The sequence below is a fragment of the Primulina huaijiensis genome, chromosome 1 (genome assembly GCF_012295235.1).
Source record: "Primulina huaijiensis isolate GDHJ02 chromosome 1, ASM1229523v2, whole genome shotgun sequence".
Taxonomy (NCBI): Eukaryota; Viridiplantae; Streptophyta; class Magnoliopsida; order Lamiales; family Gesneriaceae; genus Primulina; species Primulina huaijiensis.
In genome coordinates this window covers 20871940-20891485 of record NC_133306.1, presented here as the reverse complement: position 1 = coordinate 20891485, position 19546 = coordinate 20871940, and the positions used below count along the sequence as shown (strand labels likewise).

The following is a 19546-nucleotide window of genomic DNA, read 5'->3' as shown; positions in this document are numbered from 1 at the left end:
AGGTCAAAACTGTAATTTCATCCCAAAACAAGCTACTCCTAAGAAACAAGGCATCAAAAACAAAAACGTAAATAAAAACACACAGAGACATTTAATCTCTCTCTCCAGTCTCTTCTCCAGTTCCCCTTTTAACTTGTCGCTTTTGCAGCATCTTCCAGCAGCTATCTCATCCCAAGCCCTTTCTCTCTCTACATTAACATCAAAGACTCCTCCTATACGTACACGTTTTGTGTATACGCAGCAGGAAATAAAGAAAAAGAAGACTCCACACACCACCAAACCAAACCTTCTCTCTAATGGCCCAGTTGGACCATTATTTATGTATGTGCAAGCAAGAAATTATGGGGGAACAAAGTCTTCGGGAATTCCTCAAAATTAACGTAATCCCACTTCATACGCAGCACCAAAAAGGCGGATTTTTCTTCCCACAATTGCCCTTCTGCCATCTCCCAAAAAATCCCATCTTCATCATCGACTTCACTGTCTTCCCATGCAATTATGTTTTTTTTTTTATTTTTTGCCCGATATGTGTGGGCTTTTTCGGGCTTTGCATTGGTCAGAGTTTTTCACAGAGAAAACAGGGGAAAGGCAAAGCAAAGAAAGAGCCTTCCCACCTTCCCCTCAATTTTTTCTCTCTTCCTGTCCTTTACACATCTATATTACTCTGATCTTTTCTTTATTTGCTTACATACAAACCACCTTGCTTTATTGCTTGCCAACCCTTTCTTTTCTTGCTATTCATACCTATCGCCATCTATTCATTTTCTTGTTTTCATCTCTATCTATTTGTTATGCAGCTGACCCTTAAATTGTCTTTTTAATCTATCAACTGATTGTTTTCAAGATCACATTTTTTTGGCGAAGGGCCTTGCTTTGATCTGGGATCTGATGTCTAGGAAGAGTAAAGAGGTGGTTCTGGGTCAAACGCCTTTTTATGGCGTCCGAGCGTGTGAGGATGCTAAGTCCAGGTTCAGGCATCAGGCTCTTATGCTGGACTATCAGGAGCTGCGACGGGTATGGTTCTCCCTTTGTGGGTGTTGATTTTCTTTTGTTTATTTTGAGGATCTGTTGCTTTATTTTATATGGTTTCGTCGTGGGTTTGGCCTCGTATGTATGGTTTGCTTGGATTTGAGGGCTTCGGTTTGTTCTGCTTTGTGGTGTTAAAGATTTTTCTTATGGTGTGATCGATCTGTTTTCTTTCACCGAATTGCTCTTTTCTGATTCTTACTTACATTTTTAGACAGCCGGGGATATGTTTTTGCTTTATCTGTTGTTTTTCTTCAAAATTAAGATTGTTTATCTGTTATTTGGCACAATTTATTCGTTTCTTGATATTACGTTGATATCCAGAAGTTAGTTCGTTTCTTGTTGGTATTTTGGATTTTGAATACTTCACCGGATGTATTCGATATTCCTAATTTGAGACCCGGCTCGGATTTCTTGATACCTGTTCTTGGGATGATTACAATTCTCAATGATTAATAAACCATTTGATCCACGAAATTTGGTGTCAACCCCCTTCTTTTTTGATTCAAGTTCTTTGTTTATTCTCCTTTGGCAATAATTAATAAGCTCATGTATAAAATGGAAAGGTGAAGTGAATGTCTGTTTTCTAAGTGATGTTTTCATTGCTTATACCCTCGTGGTACTCGACTTCATATAAATTATAAATGCTTTCTTGTTTTGTTAAACTTAGGATGGATAGTGGTGCTAATTTTCTCCAGATATATATCAAAACATTTTCTTTAAACGTTTAACTTTGGATTGCATTTGGTTTCAAAGATTTGCTTTTGATAAGTGGGTTTATGATTTGGATTTCAGATTACTCCAATTTGGAAAATGATTGGAAATAAAAGTTTAAGATGTTGAGCGGACCGATTGAAATTCACCAAATCCGATTCGGAATTGAGTCATGTATTTCAAATTCCTTTTATGTTGAGTTTGAATCATGTAAATTGTGTAAATTTAGTTTTGGTTTAAAAAATTGAATTTGAAGGATTTGAAAATCATTAAAAAATAAGAGTGAATTTTGATAAGAATTTGAAACGCAAAATTCACCATATCCTTCCATCCAAATAAAAGCCATCCAAACAAGCTTTTTAAGTTGCATTTGGAACGTGTAAATCTATGTGTTCTTTTCCTTTACTTTCGTTGCATATTATCATTTTTATTGATGCATATACGAATAAAGATAAAAATTATCATTATTGTTTTTTTTTTCATTTTGAGGAATTTTTGATAGTTGATTAAAATTTGGAAGTCGTGTTCTCCTAATAAAATCAATGGATTAATTTATTGAAAGCTGATTTGGAATCACTGAATGGAGAAGGTGGTTTACGGCCTCAAATGATTACTTCCCCCTACGTAGGCCGATCCAAATCCTTGTTATTTGTATTTAGCCGATTCATCTATGTGGAGTATATCTCTCAAATACGAGGGGAGGGGACTTTGGATGTTTGGTTTGTGTGCGCATGTCTTGGAAAAAATATTTTTCTTATTCGATGGTCAAGGGGTTACGAAGTCCTCACACGTCCATAACACATGAAACTTATTCAATTAATGGAGAATTGTAAATTTGGTGGTGTATATTCGTTAATCTGTGATTTTAGTACTCTGTGTAGTCAAATTTAAATATGTCTTTTTTTTTTTTGCGATCTTAGTGTTTGGGAAATTTAAATATAAATCGAGGAGTCTAAATATTTGTTTGAAATCCATTCTGATTGTCCAAGCACTTTCGATTTTGGGAGATCTCAAGTATCTTTTAAATTTAAGCTCGTGCATGAACAATTGTAATAGATTTCGCCTTTCGGGCATACCAAATATGAGTATGGTTTGAAGTCCCAATGAGTATTGTTTGAAGTCCCAAGTTTGAAATTCCTTCTCTAAACTTTCAAATCCCTTTGTTGTTTTGGTAGTAGTAAATTCATTATCAGAGACAAGAGAAGGAGTTGTAATTGTATCATGTTACAGGAAGCTATTGTAATGGGAAGCAAATTGGAGGCAGCAAAACAGAGAAAGCTGATACTTGCTGCTGAAGTTCGGTATGGAAACACTCACCTAATTCTGTAAATTACACACTCTAACCAAACTGCTTCTGAATCCCTGGGAACATGGCGTTAATTGTTAATTTACTTGCAAGATGTTGGTTCTTTTAGCTTTGAACATGTGTCACAATGAGAAATTGTATAATTTTTGCACCATCTTGTGTGTCAGTGATTTGGTTGCAGAAAAGAAGTCTGATCCAGAATCTGTAATGACAAGGGGATTGGGGGTGATTAATTGAATTATAGGGGATGAAACTTGCAATTGTTATACATACAATTTTATCGTTTTTTTGGTTGAGGAGTGTGATCACCCTCTTCTGGGTGTGCCATTGATCACATGTTGTGACTAAATATAAATCATTTGATACAGCTGTTCATGTGTGCTTACAATTTCCCCAAAATTCATAATTGTGTTCGATTATTCATTATTTGATATCTTGCTAATTTCCTTTTGAGAAAATTTTATTCTATCAATTATGGAGTTGATCATACCGTCCTGAATGGATTCAGGAGGAAAATTGTTATTTCAGACTCCTTGAATTCCCCCCATCATTCTGTTGCTCCCCATTCAATCGATTTCTGGGTCCATCCCTGCATTGTAGTTGGTTTGGTCGCTTCTTGTTTTAGAGTCGTTTTTCCCCTAATTTGATTCCTTTACAATCCACAGGTTTTTGCGGGGAAGATATGAGCTTCTTATGAAAACAAAAGCTATGAATTCATCTCTAGAAAGGAAGCATGTACAATCACCAAATCCGCTTAAGAGAACCAAAATCGTGAAAGAAGCTACTGTCCATAGATTACCACCAATTACAGAACAAAAGCCAAAGAAGAAACATAATTTTCGCAAGGAAGCTGCTTTACGTAGTGCTTCCACAGTGATTGATCGCCGTGATAATGAAATATTACATGTTGGAAATGAAGCTGCTCAACCTATATTGATTACCGTTTCTGGTATGAACCACAAGAGAAGGAAAAATAGCGGGAAAGATGTTTTATCTCAGAACACAACCCCATTTCTTGATTTAAACCTTAAGGCAAGAATTCATGGAACAGATGGGGCAGCTCTGAGGAATTCGAGTACGACTTTTGATTTGAACCTAGATAGCAGTTTTAGTGGGAAAGAAGCTTCTCTGCGTAGCCGAGCTCCAATCTTTGACTTGAATGAGATCTCGGTATGTAACTAGTTTTATCCAAGTCGTGAACATTCAAAATTCATGAAAATTGTTATGTTAATTATTTCTTTGATTTTTTAGACTGAGGATGAGGAATTCCAATTCAGCACCGATGCTGCAATGTTTGAAGAAACTAAGAAAAGTTTGATTAGAGGTAATGAAGAGCAACAAACCGATTTAAAGTTATCCATCTGCCGAAATGCCGGTGAGGGTTCGTCACACGCGGGGAAGCGGAAAATATCATGGAAGGATCCTGTTGCATTGAGAGTTTAGATTTTTGGAGGCAACGGAAAAAAGTTTGTGAGGTGACAGGTAATCAAATCCCTTTTAGCCTACGGCCTAGTGCAATTCCTAACGTATAGAGGATTCCTAGATTTGTACTAGTATTGTAACCATACCAAGATATATGTTAGAAACAATTGTTTGTAACAAGAAATATTGGCTGGAGTTGTTGCTCTGAATTAGTGGCTTCTATATTTGATTCTAGGGAAATGATAAAAGTTTGGACACTGGTATGTATTTGTGTTTAAACACTATCAACGACCACAGTCAAATGCTACCATCCCACCGGGAGATGGCCAGGAAATCAGGTGCAGGTGTGGCGAATCTCATCAGTTCAAATCGAGGTGTGCCTGGTCCAAAATATCCAAAACATCTTATTTGCTTCTTCTGTTCTGCTGGTATACTCAGAATTATTCTTCTGCTCTTAGTTGTAAAGTACATTAGTTTAGTATAAATACTATAATATTTACTCATTTTGAGGATCCCATATGAAATGTCTAATTTACAATAACACTTGCAATTTCAGTTTTCCATAAAACAAAGCAACAATATTTTCGTTATGACCTACGTTTTTTTAAACAATTGCATTCTTTTCATTCCACTTTTCTCGAGTCCACGCTCGTTGATTTCTGAGAATGTGGACACTTCCGCCAAGAAAAGAGGAGACTTTTAGCAGTGATTTTTGGGATTTGTTTTCTTTTCGGTACCACATACTTATTATAATGTTAAATTTGAATTCAGAAATACAATCTCAATGTGCCACTAGCCATGTTGAGAATCAAAATATAATAATAGAAAGCGCATGAAAATCACGATAAATGTTCCACGTGAATTGGCTAGGTAGTTTTCTTAGGAAAAAGACCCATGCTATAGTTTTTTCTGGTCCTCTGAACTTCTTGATGTAGCCTCTTTCGACTTATGTTTCTTTCCAAGCACATGTTCATTTAGACCCTTTTCGCTGGTGGCATAAACTTGGCAAAGAGCACAGTTCCACTCAGATTTCTTATTTGCAGTAACATCAGCAGGAAGCTCAATATTCTCCAATTTATCAGCGTTCACGACTTCGCTATGCATACAATCCTTCTTCCTCGGATCATTCTCTTTCTTTTCTACCTTTTCCCTAGGATCATCCTCGTTCTTCTGCACTTTTCGAATCACTTCTGATTGTGTTTTCTTCAAATGTTCTGATTTGGGGTTTCCCGGCAATGGCAAATCATCTTTCTTTGATGTTGCCTCCTCCACCTTCTCAGATAACAAAGATTGAGCTTTAAGTTTCACCCCCTCCCCTCCCACGTGAATTGACTTGGCAGCTTTCTTGGGAATGCTATGGTTTTTTCCAGTCAGAGCTTTCAATTCAGCCACTTTCGACTTATGTTTCTTTCCAAGCACATGTTCATTTAGATCATTTTCGCTGGTGGCAATAACTTGGCAAAGGGCACAGCTCCACTTCTTATTTTTACTAACATCAGCAGGAAGCTCAATATTCCCCAATTTATGAGCGTTCATGACTTTCTCGTTAGTTTCTACCTTCTTCCTCAGATCATCCTCATTCTTCTGTACTTTTCGAATTACTTCTGCTTTAGTTTTCTTCAAAAGTTTTGATTTTGGGTTTTCCGACGATGGCAAATCATCTTTCTTTGTTGTTGTCTTCCCCGCCTTCCGAGAAAACAAAGATCGAGCTTTAAGTTTCACCCCCTTCTCTTTCACGTGAATTGGCTTGGTAGCTTCCTTGGGAAAAAGTCCAATTCTATAGTTTTTTCTAGTCCCCTGAGCTCTCAATGCAGCCACTTTCGACTTATGTTTCTTTCCAAGCACATGCTCATTTAGATCCTTTTCGCTTGTGGCAATAACTTGGCAAAGGGCACAGCTCCACTCCTCCTTAGATATCTTATTTGCGATAATATCATCAGCAAGAAGCCCAATATTAACCACTTCAGGGGCTGGTACATCCTTCGTCTTCGATCCAGATGCATTTTCATCTGTCTTGGTCTACAAGATTGAAACAAAATCAATACGGGAAGGTGGGAAACATAGGGGAGAAAAGAATAGGAAATGGGACAATCTATCAAATAAATCACTGTGTTCTACTAGCAGGCACCAAACAGAAAAGAGGGTAACCCCGCGATGTCTAAGTTTGTAACCTTCTTCCGTAGATATAGATGTACGCAAAACTACTTTCATGTTCCAACTCCTCAGCGATGCTAAACTCTAATTTTGATTCGACTCTGTTGTGCCTTAAAACACCATTGATCACTTTTACGATCTTTGTTACATGTAATAGAAGAAAATGTGGTAGATAATGTAGGTACTAAAGGAGATCGATTCTAAGATTGCTGTCAAATCTTATCCAATTTTTTGCTTCTGCTTGATTAAAGAATCCATCTCTTAACACGGAAAAAGCTTTGATGGGCATTTAATTACCAACATGTGAAACTCCTCCAATGACTTATGACCCTTAGGCGGCGGCGCTTACAACTGACAGCTGGAACACATTATTCGGGTTATCACAAAATTTTTATTTCCTACACACTAACACAAAAGATAGAGATGTATACCAACCAGCAAAAAAATTCTTTCTTTTCCTTTGTGACCCTCTGATGCAGGGTTAACCTCTGAAATCTTCAGGTCAGCAGTCCCCCTCTGAAATGGCAAAGTCTCCGATCCTCCATTCTCACTCCTTTTCAGCTTCTCCTTATCCTCAAGTGCCATTCCGAGTCTTTCCTCTGCAGACCATCCTTCTGCTTTTGTCACCAAAAGTGAAGGCCTCATCGGTGATTCCAACCCCATTACTGGTGATGAACCAAATGGAAACCAATCGATGCCTTGCCGCAGAGCGATTTCCCTCTCCATCGTCAACTCCCTCCTCACCTCTGCTTCTAGAACACGTCTTCTCACAATCTCTGACATGATTATTTCCTCCCTAATTCTTCCCTTTTCGATTTCCTCTTGAATCACATCATGAATGTCTCGAGGATGAGGATATTCTTTTCGTCCGTATCCGTTCAGATTCCACCTAAATTCTGGGTCCATATACCCAGGTGAAACAACATAAATCAAACATAAAATTATAAAGTCGAAACTAACACATCAGAAGCGGTATTTCAAGTCTAATGCACAGGTATCAGTATCATCAAAATATGCTAACTACTAGACAAACTAACATGAAATTCCAGAATGAAACCAGATCTTCCACAAAAACACATTTACTAGCTAATATCATTACACATACGCCTCCTCTTTGCACACTTTTTTCAGTGTAAAGGTACACGTTTACACGTGAAAAAATACATCAAACTAAAAAAACCAATTCTCATCTCATCAAACAACTCATCCATCCTCTAGAAGAACGAAATACACGTATAAACCCATGCACAGTACATATATATTTATATTCTGTAAATATATCGAAGATCAGATCTTGGTAGACTGTACGTACCCCCTTGATATGAAGGATCCATGCCAATAATTCTTCAGCACTCCCCGTTGACGAGGAGACTTTGGATGAAGATTTTATGTATTTTTCAAAAATATCATAAATAATATATAAAGTAACTTACATTAAAATAATCATTTAACTTTAACAAAAAGAAAGTGTTTACATTGCTTTACTTTTCTTAAAATACAATCCAAAAGTAATTATATGTCATTCCCATCACCCACGAAAGGTAGAGCACCTTGTTTCCTTGGACAATGACTATTTAATTTCCGAATATGAAATTATATAATAAATAAGAATGAAATATATGTTGAGTCGTTGAGCAAATGTTGAGAGAATAAACCGATCTTATATATTTATAACATGTTAAACGTTAATATATATGATATGAGTCGTGACATGTAGCAATGATAACGTATCGCATGAAATATCATGTCAAATATAATACAATGATTGAATTCTAATTGAATATCGTTGGTCTAAAGGTGTGGCTTACACCAACTTTCGATGAAGTACTTTTCCTCACGTATTCAAATAGAATTTGTACAATCGATCATTTACAAGATAAAATGAACTTATATTTCTGGATTGATTCGGATGAGCTATACATTTGAGTTTTAAATCTATTGCTCATTGGACTTACTTTTCACACTGAAGCCGCGTTGTCCAGTGGATTAACAACTCGGTACAATGATTGTTTAAGATTTTAACCATTCATTCATTTAGTCAATAATCGATCAGCAATCAGCTAGAAACTAATAACATTCTAAAAAATCAAATGTGTAGCACAATATGACCAATACATTATCAAATACACAAAATGATTCAATATATATGAATATAGCGGTAGTTGATAAAATATTTAATAAAAATTTTAGGTCAAGAGCCAAATTGAGTTATAATCGAGGAGAATTGGCAGTAATCAGTTGTTGTTCGAATATTCCTCAAAGCAAAGTTGGCCCATATGATAATAATGACAATATTAAATTATGTCTTACATAAAGAATAAGATATTTGATCATTTTAAAATCAGTTTTGTATCAACTTGTATCCCAACAGACATGGTTCTAAGTTTAAAAAATCCATATTAAATCAATGACATATTTGAAATATACGAAATTTTCACCAGATGGCCAGAATCATGTAGGAAAGTTTTATTAAAAAAAATCATTTTATTCGATTTAATATAAAAAAAATAATCAAAATTTTAAAAATAAACCAATTTATATATATATATTTTTAAAAAAACTATATATGATTGAGTAGGTCTCTTGTGAGACTGTCTCACAAATCTTTATCTGTGAGACGGTTCAACCCTACCGATATTCACAATAAAAAGTAATACTCTTCGCATAAAAAATAATATTTTTTCATGGATATCCCAAATAAATATATGTCTCACAAAATACGACCCGTGAGACCGTCTCACACAAGTTTTTGCCAATATTATTAAGTTTAGTCGGTTATTTTGTTTTATTAGAAATTTGTTCAACCCTAGTTTCGATAATTTCTTTTGTTATTATTATTATATTTAGTTTTATTAATATTTTAGTTTTTAATATAAAATTAGTATTAATATCATCGATATGTTTCTATTATTATATTATTTTTATCAGTAATATTCTTAATGTTAATTTATTTCTTAATAATAATAGTCTAATTAATTCTTTCTTATGAATTATTGATTTATTAATGTTATTACATAAAAATAAAAGAAATAAAAAATTAATATATCCGAAATCATTATTTTAACATCAAAGTGGTGGATTGTGATAAAAGCACCATCTTTAGTTTTCTGACAAATTATTATCTTTAAAAAAATAAATAAGAGATAATGGAATAAATTTATTTCAGTTATTTAGGGGAAAAAAATAGTATTTCACTAAGTTGTAATAATTATTATTATGATAGAGAAAAATATAAGAAAAGGGTAATTTTAAGATCTTTAAATTATAAGATGCTATATTGTATAAAATCCAATAAAGATCAAATTTAAAAATACACTTCTAACTTGGGTTTAATAAGTAAATTCCCTAGTGTTTTTTTGACGAAACATCGATGTGTGTGGTGTTGTCGTATACAATGTCATACGTGAACAAATAGATGTCAAATAAGCAAGTGTCGGAAAAGTTGAAAGAAAAAAAAAAATCAAAGTGGATTCAAAGGCTAAGAAAAAACTCAAGTGTGTCTTTACGCTTGACATGAAGTTTTTTTAAGCAATTTGACACTGCCCAACGTAAGTTTCAATCTTGTGTGTGCTTTTGGCCGATGATTGAAGAAAAGCTAAAGGAATTGATGCTGCCCAACCCATGACTAGACGGACCCATGCGAGAGTGTTGAAAATCTGGAAAATTATGGAGATTGCAAAGGCTTTTTAAAGAAAAATAATATAAAGATAGCAACCCACATTCATCACTGAAGGGACTTTTGCAAGTAAGTAGGAGGCTAAGGCTTGGGAATTGGGTGAGGAAGATGGCCTATTCATAGCAGCAGATTCACACATTTCAATCTTGTTCCCCAACATTCCAATGATATGGGGAGTTTGACTTTAGTGCAAATTTAATAATTATAATGCCCTTAAGATAAGTTGAACTAAACGTTTCATATGATGCACTTTCTTGAATTCTGGGTGAACTCACGACAGGGAAGAAATAGCATGTAAGCCTCGTTTAATGTTGAAAAAAATAAACGTCTGATTTAAACATTTGCCAATGTAGTTTTTTTATAAAACAAAGTAATAATACTCTCATCATAACTAACGTTTTTAAAATACAAATAGCTCTATTATTTGGTTATTTTGTTGGTTGCATTCTTCCATTCAACTTTCTTGAGTCTACGCTAGTTGATTCTTGAAAATGTGGACGCTTGCTTCCACCAACACTATCTATTGGAAGGGGGAGAAACTTTTAGCTGTGATTTCTGGGATTTGTCTCTTCTTTTTTGTATCAATCGCATACTTAATGCTAAATTTGAATTAAGAAATATAATCTCAAACTGTTGAATAAACTATAGCATCCAATAAACGCCAACAAGCTAATGAAAAACATAATTCAAAAATAAAAATAAAACTGGACATTTACAAATAATCTTGCTCGAGTTTGAGTACATTAAACTCACAAGGATGTCTAGAGGTTTCATCAAACACGTCAAAATGTAAAAAGCCATTAACCATTTTGAGAGAATAAGATGAGAAAGCAACAAGAAAGTCACTATAGATTAATGTTTCAAACACTAGAACATTCATATTCTTAGACTTGAGGCTTTGCGATTGAACTCATGGAACAAATATTTTGTTTTTGGTCTCCGGGCTCATCTTCATCATTTTTTGAGCCACCTTCTGGCTTGGCGATATTTACATCTCCGGTTTCTTCTTTGATTATGCCTACTTGCTTGTGATCTTCCTGCTCGACTGCATCCAAGAATCGGTGACATTTGGACCTCTTTTCATCCAAAGCGTTAATAATACCGTCAGAATTCAAGGTTTCTCCTTCTTGTTCTCTGTGATCGATTGCATCTAACAGCACATGATCCTCTGAACTAGCTTGATCCAACGCCTGGTTGAACTTTTCTGAATTTACGTTTTTTCCATTTTCAGAAGCTTCTTCCACACAATCAGAAATTGTAGCACTCTTCTTTTGGTTGACTGAGCCAGTTCCACCATTTCGTACACAACTTCTCAATCTGCTGAGATGTTTCTTTCCCTTTTTATGGCAGTTCATGACTTTGCCAGATAAAGTCCCTACCTGACATATCTCGCACCAAAACTTATAACCCTTCTTCTTTGGATCATCCTCATTGTTTTTAACTTTTCGAATCACTTCTGATTGAATTTTCTTCAAATGTTCTGATTTCGAGTTTTCGAACAATGGCAAATCATCTTTCTGCGACGATGCCTCCCCCGCCTTCTCAGATAACAAAGATTGAGCTTTATGTTTCACCCCTTCCTCTTCCCCTGGATCAATGGACCCAACAACAGGATTTGACTTGGTAGCTTTACTGGAATAAAGTCCGATGCTATAGTTTTTCCCACCCCTATGAGCTTTCAATGCAGCCTCTTTTGACTTGTGTTTCTTTCCAAGCACATGATCTTCTAGAGCCTTTTCACTGGTGGCACTAACTTGGCAAAGGGCACAACTCCACTTCTCTTTAGATTTCTTATTTGCAATAATATCAGCAGGAAGCTCTTCAGGTGGTGTTACGGCCTTCCTTTTAGAGCCAGATACATTTTCATCTGGCCTCGTCTACAAGATCCAAACAAAACCCATAATGTTATCATAGTCATTGTAGGAAAGGTGAATGTGGGGAAGAATAAGAAATGGGATAATCTTTCTAATGAATCACTTAGTTTTTTCACCTTTCCCACATCTAAGCGGCACAAATAATTATGACCAGGAAAAGAGGAAAATAAACGAAGGGGGCCATTCACCATGTTGTTATCATCAATTCAGGAAGGGGATAAGAACAAAAATTCAAGCAAAGAAACCAAAAAAAGTAGGTACTGGTTTATAATCATATAAACAAATACCTGAGCAGAAAGTTGAGGAAGAAACAGAAACCAACAATGCAAAAAATAAAAGAAACAAGAAAAGTCTATACTAGTAATGAGCAAATTCGTTAATAGAACACAGACACTGCAATGTTAGGTAAAAGCGCTCCTATAATTAATACTTCCCGGGTCACTCAGTTTTGATCAAAGACTTCACCCCATACAATCTTTCTCCCACATCTCATTTTAGGCAACTTCAATGATGGTTCGTGGTTTGTTACGTACAAAACTCAGATGGCATCATGTGTTGCATTCATATACTGATTGCTGACAATGATAAATATGTTGTGTTTAACTTTCATACATTAGACTAGTTGAAAGAACTTAGGTAAAATAGAGACAATTACTACTTCAATCACCCCATTCATTTACATTCACAATATAAGAAATGAGCCGGCTGAAACAACAGTAAACGCCATATCCTAGTTCATATTTGCCACACGTTTTGGCATATTTTAACAATGATTTGCCCATAAATCATCACAAAAATTACAAATACCATTCGGCATGCATCTACTTACAGGTACCAAATAGCCAAGAGTGTCATCATATAGTGTCTAAGTTTCTCACACGTAACCTTCTTCCAATGATCTCGAGGAATGCAAACTACATTCATGTTATTTGCATTCCTCGATGCACCTAAAACACCTATGGATTATCACTTTGACTGTCCTTATTACTGTAGTAAACCAGATGGTTCGAAGATGTCTGCTTGATATTCTTCCCCAATATTTGCTTCTACTTGATCCAGCTATCCAACTTTATCAAGGAAAAAAGCTTCGATTAACATTCTGTGAACAAAATGCGCCAGAAAATTCAAATACCAACATGTGAATACCTAAAATGACCCTTTACGTACTTAAAACCGACTGCCGGTACACATTATCAGGGTCATCACAAAATTTAGCTCCTAGACACTCACACACAAAAGACAGATGGATGTACTAACCAGCAAAAGAATTCTTTCTTTTTCGTTGTTATCCTCTGATGCAGGCTTAACCTCTGAAATCCTCAGGTCAGCAGTCCTCTGAAAGGGCGAAGCATCCAATCCTCCATTTTCAAGCCTCCCTCTCTGCTTTTCCTTATCATCAAGTGACATGCCAAGTCTTTCCTCTGCAGACCATCCTTCTGCTCTTGTCCCCAAATGTGAAGACCGCATTGGAGATTCCAACCTCATTACTGGTGATGAACCATATGGAATCTCATCACTGCCTCTCCGCATAGCCATTTCCCTCTCCATCATCAACTCCCTCCTCACCTCCGCTTCCAGAACACGTCTTCTCACAATCTCTGACATGATTATTTCCTCCCTAATCCTTTCCTTTTCAATTTCCCTTCGAATTACCTCGTGCATGTCCTGAGGGTGATGTTGATGGAGATTATGGGGATAGTTGTTTCGGATGTATCCATGTTGAAGCCGCCTAAATTCTGGGTCCATACGCCCAGCTGAAACAACATGAAATAGTCAAAACTAACCCATCGGAAGTGGAATTTCATGCATCATGTATTATTATCAATTTTTATTTTTATCAAAATAGGGAAACTACAAAACTACTAATAATAAAATACAAAAAGTTAATGTGACATCCCATAACAAAACCAGTACTTCCAATAAAACAGCTTTTCACGGTAAAGTCAACAAGTGAAAAGACAGAGTACGGGTCTATGTTATACCTGGAGTAACATCTATCTTTTATTTTAATATAACATCCTCAATTGATATCTGAATTCAAAAAAAGATATATGGGTCCAACAGATGATCAATTCAATATGTTAGTATTAAAAACGAGAAAACTGCAATTTTAGTCTTGTAAGTTGGCTTGTTTCGGGTTTTAGTCCTATAACTTGTCAATGTTTTGTTTACATCCATTATCTTGATTTTATTTTTGTTTCAGTTTTTTTTTGCCCCCGAACTACAAAATCTATAAATATCGCTTATTTGACATCAATATTCTCCTACATGACTTATGTGACGAGAATAAAGATCATATTATACACATTAAAATCTATCTAAACAAAAATAAAGAGAAACAACAAACTTTTTCCTCTAATTTTAAAAAATTGGACGTCGTTTGCCTTATTTTTGTCATCTGTTTTTATTTAGATTTATTTTAATATGTGTACTACATGTTAATTCTCACTACAGAAGTTATGTAGCAATGTAGGAGAAAATAAGCCTCAAATAAGCAATATTCGAAAGTTTATTGNAAAAAAAAAAAAAAAAAAAAAAAAAAAAAAAAAAAAAAAATCCATGATACTGAATGAAAACCAAGAAGTTACATGACAAATCCCAAAACAAGCTAATTTACATGAAACATAGAGGATTGTTCCTCCAGCTGTAAAAAAGACTCAACTAACAAAGTACTTAAAATAGATCAATCCCCACAAATCAAATTTCAAACAACTAAATCATCCTCTGGAAGGACATAACATGTAAGAAACTCATACACTGTACATGTATTCTAAATGGGTACATAAAAAAAATGAAGAAAAATAAAACCCAATAGATAAATCGAAGATCAGAGGAAATGGGGGAGTAAGCGAACCTCCATGAGCCTGCTCTGTTGAAAAATAGTAACCGGGTGAGATAGCATGAGGAATGCGGGGCGTATCTTGTTGATTGTTGCCGCTATATTTGGGGTCCATTGTTCTTCAGCAATCCTGTCGACGAGTACGTGAAATACGGGGATTTTTCAGAATTAGGGTTTAGGAGCTCAATTTTGTTTTCCAGATACTATATTCGTTTGCACATCGAAAGGCGTGAAGGAACGACCGGTGGCGGTATTGATGATAGAGGGCTTTCTTGGCTACATATGCCAAAACTCTGTGTCGGACTGTTTTAAAACATTTTTTTTTTAATTTTTAGTATGTCAAAAAAATTGTTCTCCTACTATATGTCGGACTGCTAAAAGAACTATCAAGTATGTTTTTTTTTTTTTTATAAAAATATCTCATAAATTTATTTTTACGATATGAGATCAAATTGATCTATATTTAAAATAAAAAAATAATATTTTTAATATAAATATAGTATTTTTTTTTATAAATCAGATTAAGCCGAAAATTTGTTTAAAATGATTTCAGTTAGATAGTCTCACATGAATTTTTATAGTTAGCATATTAAACATTATTTTATCCAATGTTTGGTATACCAAACAGGTAGCTCACAGCTACTCCAGGCATTATTGCTCTCCTGAATCCTGATGTGATATACGAGCTAAGACCGCAATCTTGTAGCTTGCAAGGAGGAAGAGAACGTACAAGAAATCTCTCATTGTCAGCGAGAACTGACTTTATCCTAAATCGAAGATGGGATCTCCAAGGTCAAAGGATACATTCTTGGTACCAATAGTTCCATAAATTCCGGCTTTGTAGCGGAGCTGACCAACAATTCTTTCAAAAATCGGATGTTAATTGGAACTTGAGACCTCGGTTCGGGTATGTCTTTGATGCTTGATTTAATCCTTAATCGCTATTGCTTGGTGAGCCCCTTCTTTTGCTTTGTCCCCTATTTTGGTGCAATGACTTCGTCATTTGAAGATAGTGAAATTTTGAAGACATCATATGACATGTCTACTTTTCTACGTAAACTTAAAAAAAACAAATGAACAAATTCATGATTAAAATATGAAAATTTATAAATATATATATATAAAAATCTAAAAATATAATGTTGAATCTTTCACTAAAATTAGTAGTCAAATAAAGTAAGTTGGCGTTTTTTTTAAAAAAAATGGTAAAAACAATTCCCTTTTTTACAATATAGGATAAAGTCGTGTATTAATGTTCAAAATAAAAAAATGTGATAGAGTCAAACACTCTTTTTCTTCCTTTTTTTTAAAATTTTTTTTAATATAAAATAAATAATAATATTTAACAAAAAAATTAAATATAATGATGAACACAATAACAAGAATAATAATGATAGCTCTCATCATCATCATCATTATTATATAATGAATTTGCTTCTTTCATATTAAAGTGACCAAATATTACAATGTCATACTTAAACTTTCATAATTTATTAATGTACTATTACTAATACAAATAAATATTTATCAAAATAAAATCAAATTGTAAAAATTCTCAGGAAAAATATTTATGAATTTAATAATTGTAGTAATTTAACCATTTTTATGATAAATAAAATTTACACGTCAAACCCACACTTAGATCAAGATAAAGAAAATGGTAGAATAGAGGTATTTTAGGATTTTTTAAAAGATATAGGGCTGTCATAAAAAAATTAAATAAGTAAAAAATTATTTTTTTTAAAAATAGATGTTTAAATGGATTAGTACAACTAAATTCTCTTTTTCCTTTTGTTTTGTTCTAAAATCAAAATAAAAAAATTCATTGATACTAAAATAGTAATCAAAATTTATGTAAATTAGACACACGCGATGCGTGAGTATAACAAATAAAATATTATATATAATTTAATATGATGATCTTTTTATATTAAATGCAGTTTTCGATATATACTTAATTCATTTTTCGTGTTATGCAAATTTTTTTCTTCATTTACATAATGTACACTACTGATTTAAGAATAATTTTCAAACTAAATATTTACACTAAATCTCCTTCATTCTCCATGATTTTGTCTAAAATGAGTGTACATTTCTTTTTGATCGGTAGGCACACTTGATCGAATTGCACGTGTTTATTAGTGGAATTAATTGATTTGGATGTTTTTCTTTCAACCGGGATATACCATATACCTAATAATTAATACATAAATATTATATATTGTATGTGTAATGCATCTCTTATGATTTAGTCATGATATTATCAAAATCAATAATGCATATGTATGTATGGATATAAATCAAGAACAAAAAGTAAACAATGTTACCATGCCAATGTATAAGATTTAATATAACCTAATTCTTGATGAAATACAAATTTATTTGTCGATCGATGTAGGAGTTATGAAAAGAATTTAAGCGCGTAAATATTATTTTGTAACAATAAAAATCAATGCATTCTTACAATATTTATTTTAAAGAAAATTAAACATAATGATCGATGCTTTCAACTTCCTTCTGTATCTGTATTTATAAAAGCCTTGAAATTCAAACTTGAAACATGTGAATTGGCTTTCATTATTGATGTCAGTTGTTGCATTGAATTATTGCTGCCAGCTATATGTTAGGGGACTCAGTAATGGTCATGTCTTTATTAGTAGTGGTTGAATTACATGCCTTTTTTAAATTTGTAAGAAAATCTTTTAATTTTTTGTAGTTCCTGAGAAAAACGTGCCTTATGTGGTCCTTTATCACTTGAACTTGTCTGTACAAGATATTTTCGGCTAGATCTTAACCAAAAACTCTTCTCGGATTCTAGCTCCTTTTGGTTCATGCATTTCAGGAAGATCTTCTTCATCCATTTTTTGACGCGAGCTATTTTGCAGAATTTTCGGCTAGTTTCTTTACTCCCCAACAGCTTCTTGATCCACAAAAGATTATTTTTCTTTTCGAATTCTTTTTCTAAAAACCCTTTAGTTTTTCAAGTCATTGTGTTCAACATGAAAGATCAGTTAATTGAATTTTGATAGAATTTGAAAGAAAACTTGACTTTTTCCATCTCTATGAGACAAACCCATAATCCTCATGCTATCCTGGTGGGACATCATCTTCATTGAGTGAACAAGGTTCACTTCATCTGCTGGAGGATCCTTGACAAATATCCTAATATTGGTGTCTGGTTTCCTGAGCTTGATAATATGGAAAGTCTCGTGTGAGTCTTTCCTAGCTGGTTCGGTAATGCACTAAAGAAGTATAGTTACAATAATATCTCATTTGGACTAATGATCATTATTTATCCATGTTTTATTTACAGCTTCCTGAATCCATTTTGGAAATAGAGATATCTTCGAGAAACTTGATGACATGGTATAGACCAAGACAGGAGCCTCAAAATCATACCATAGCTTTACGTACATTCTAAGGATGGGCATTAGGTTCCATTTAGATCATGTGATATTAACATATTATATCAACCCGACCCGTAGATGGATTAATTTCTGAACTTGTTTTTAATTTCTCTCAATTCTACTGATATACCTGAAAAAGAGAAATTATAGACTCGTTAGTATCAACCTTATATTTTTCCATGTCAGTTTGAGATCTAAAGTTGATTTCTTCCTCTTCAATCCCCGAGATGATGAGTTGAATTGATGACTTGGGATAAGAATCAGGAGCCGTTTTTCTTGGGCCGGCTCATCCAAAGATGATCCCAACTTAGTGCTTGTGCTAGGGGTACTCGAATCCTTTACTCTAGGTATAGAGACATGTACTCTAGAGATCTTCCGCTTAGAAGCAAATGGTTTCTCGATATCCAGAAGGATATTCTTTTGCAATACATACCACAATTGCGAGTAAGTTTGTAAACATCATGTGATTCGATCAGAGGCTGTGCTTTATCAACTTGTTGTAGCATATCCGCAACTTCTGCATTTAAGGCAAGCTTGTTAAACTCGTTCTGCAGTATTTCAAGGTGTTCTCTCAAATGCTTCTGCGTTTTCATGATGAAATTAACATCAGCGTTGCCCATCTATTGTTGGAAAATCTACAAGAATATTCTCGTGAGATTTAATAACAACAATATCAAAAATATAATTTTGAAATAAAGTTTGTCATCTTAATAATATATCATTCTCTGGTTTAGAATCAATTTTACTGCATTCTCTGGTTTAGAATCAATTTTACTGCATTCTCTGGTTTATAATCAATTTTATTTCTCATGAAAGTTATAATTTGCGTATTCAAATTTCAATGTGAATTTCTTAGCAAGTAGAAATAATGACTATTTTTCAAATTCTCTTTTTATTGCATAAGATTATTTTGTTGATGTGCCATCGTATGACCTCTGAATCGGAGAATGGTCTGATACATTATATGCATAGTTGTTTTCTTTCTGTTGTGAGCTTTGTAAGCACTGCTGCCTACCAGCGATCACTGTCATAAGTGTATAATATCATATCATTTTCGTATTAAGGAATAACAATTTTTTAAAGGTTTTTCAAAATTTCTTTTAATTGGCTAAGACCTATTATATGCTC

The 19546-nt window shown here is 34.1% G+C and overlaps 3 protein-coding genes across 3 annotated transcripts; 1 reads left to right on the top strand and 2 right to left on the bottom strand.

The window, feature by feature from the left end:
* The first annotated feature begins 202 nt into the window (after positions 1-202).
* On the top strand, positions 203-4702 carry LOC140983825 (uncharacterized). Its single transcript, XM_073450981.1, has 4 exons — positions 203-1014; positions 2971-3041; positions 3712-4216; positions 4298-4702. Exons 1-4 carry the CDS (start codon positions 889-891, stop codon positions 4487-4489), a joined length of 894 nt encoding a protein of 297 aa, XP_073307082.1. The 5' UTR covers positions 203-888; the 3' UTR covers positions 4490-4702.
* A 488-nt stretch (positions 4703-5190) lies between these two features.
* LOC140983806 (uncharacterized) lies at positions 5191-8032 on the bottom strand. The gene is made up of 3 exons (XM_073450961.1): positions 7935-8032; positions 7058-7518; positions 5191-6487 (listed from the first exon to the last, which is right to left on the bottom strand). The coding sequence occupies exons 1-3, from the start codon at positions 7954-7956 to the stop codon at positions 5366-5368; spliced, it is 1605 nt and encodes a 534-aa protein (XP_073307062.1). The 5' UTR covers positions 7957-8032; the 3' UTR covers positions 5191-5365.
* A 2936-nt stretch (positions 8033-10968) lies between these two features.
* LOC140983815 (uncharacterized) lies at positions 10969-15315 on the bottom strand. The gene is made up of 3 exons (XM_073450969.1): positions 15027-15315; positions 13430-13926; positions 10969-12175 (listed from the first exon to the last, which is right to left on the bottom strand). The coding sequence occupies exons 1-3, from the start codon at positions 15124-15126 to the stop codon at positions 11183-11185; spliced, it is 1590 nt and encodes a 529-aa protein (XP_073307070.1). The 5' UTR covers positions 15127-15315; the 3' UTR covers positions 10969-11182.
* Positions 15316-19546: the final 4231 nt, after the last annotated feature.

Bases quoted from the DNA above. Each gene is read 5' to 3' on its own strand.
- LOC140983825 (XM_073450981.1), top strand. From the start codon at position 889: ATGTCTAGGAAGAGTAAAGAGGTGGTTCTGGGTCAAACGCCTTTTTAT. The intron at 3,042-3,711 runs GTATGGAAACAC...TACAATCCACAG, and splicing joins ATACTTGCTGCTGAAGTTCG to GTTTTTGCGGGGAAGATATG. The intron at 4,217-4,297 runs GTATGTAACTAG...TTGATTTTTTAG, and splicing joins TTGACTTGAATGAGATCTCG to ACTGAGGATGAGGAATTCCA.
- LOC140983806 (XM_073450961.1), bottom strand. From the start codon at position 7,956: ATGGATCCTTCATATCAAGGGG. The intron at 7,519-7,934 runs GTACGTACAGTC...ATATGGACCCAG, and splicing joins GGATCCTTCATATCAAGGGG to AATTTAGGTGGAATCTGAAC. The intron at 6,488-7,057 runs GTTGGTATACAT...TCAATCTTGTAG, and splicing joins AAGAAAGAATTTTTTTGCTG to ACCAAGACAGATGAAAATGC.
- LOC140983815 (XM_073450969.1), bottom strand. From the start codon at position 15,126: ATGGACCCCAAATATAGCGGCAACAATCAACAAGATACGCCCCGCATT. The intron at 13,927-15,026 runs GTTCGCTTACTC...ATGTTGTTTCAG, and splicing joins AACAGAGCAGGCTCATGGAG to CTGGGCGTATGGACCCAGAA. The intron at 12,176-13,429 runs GTTAGTACATCC...TGGATCTTGTAG, and splicing joins AAGAAAGAATTCTTTTGCTG to ACGAGGCCAGATGAAAATGT.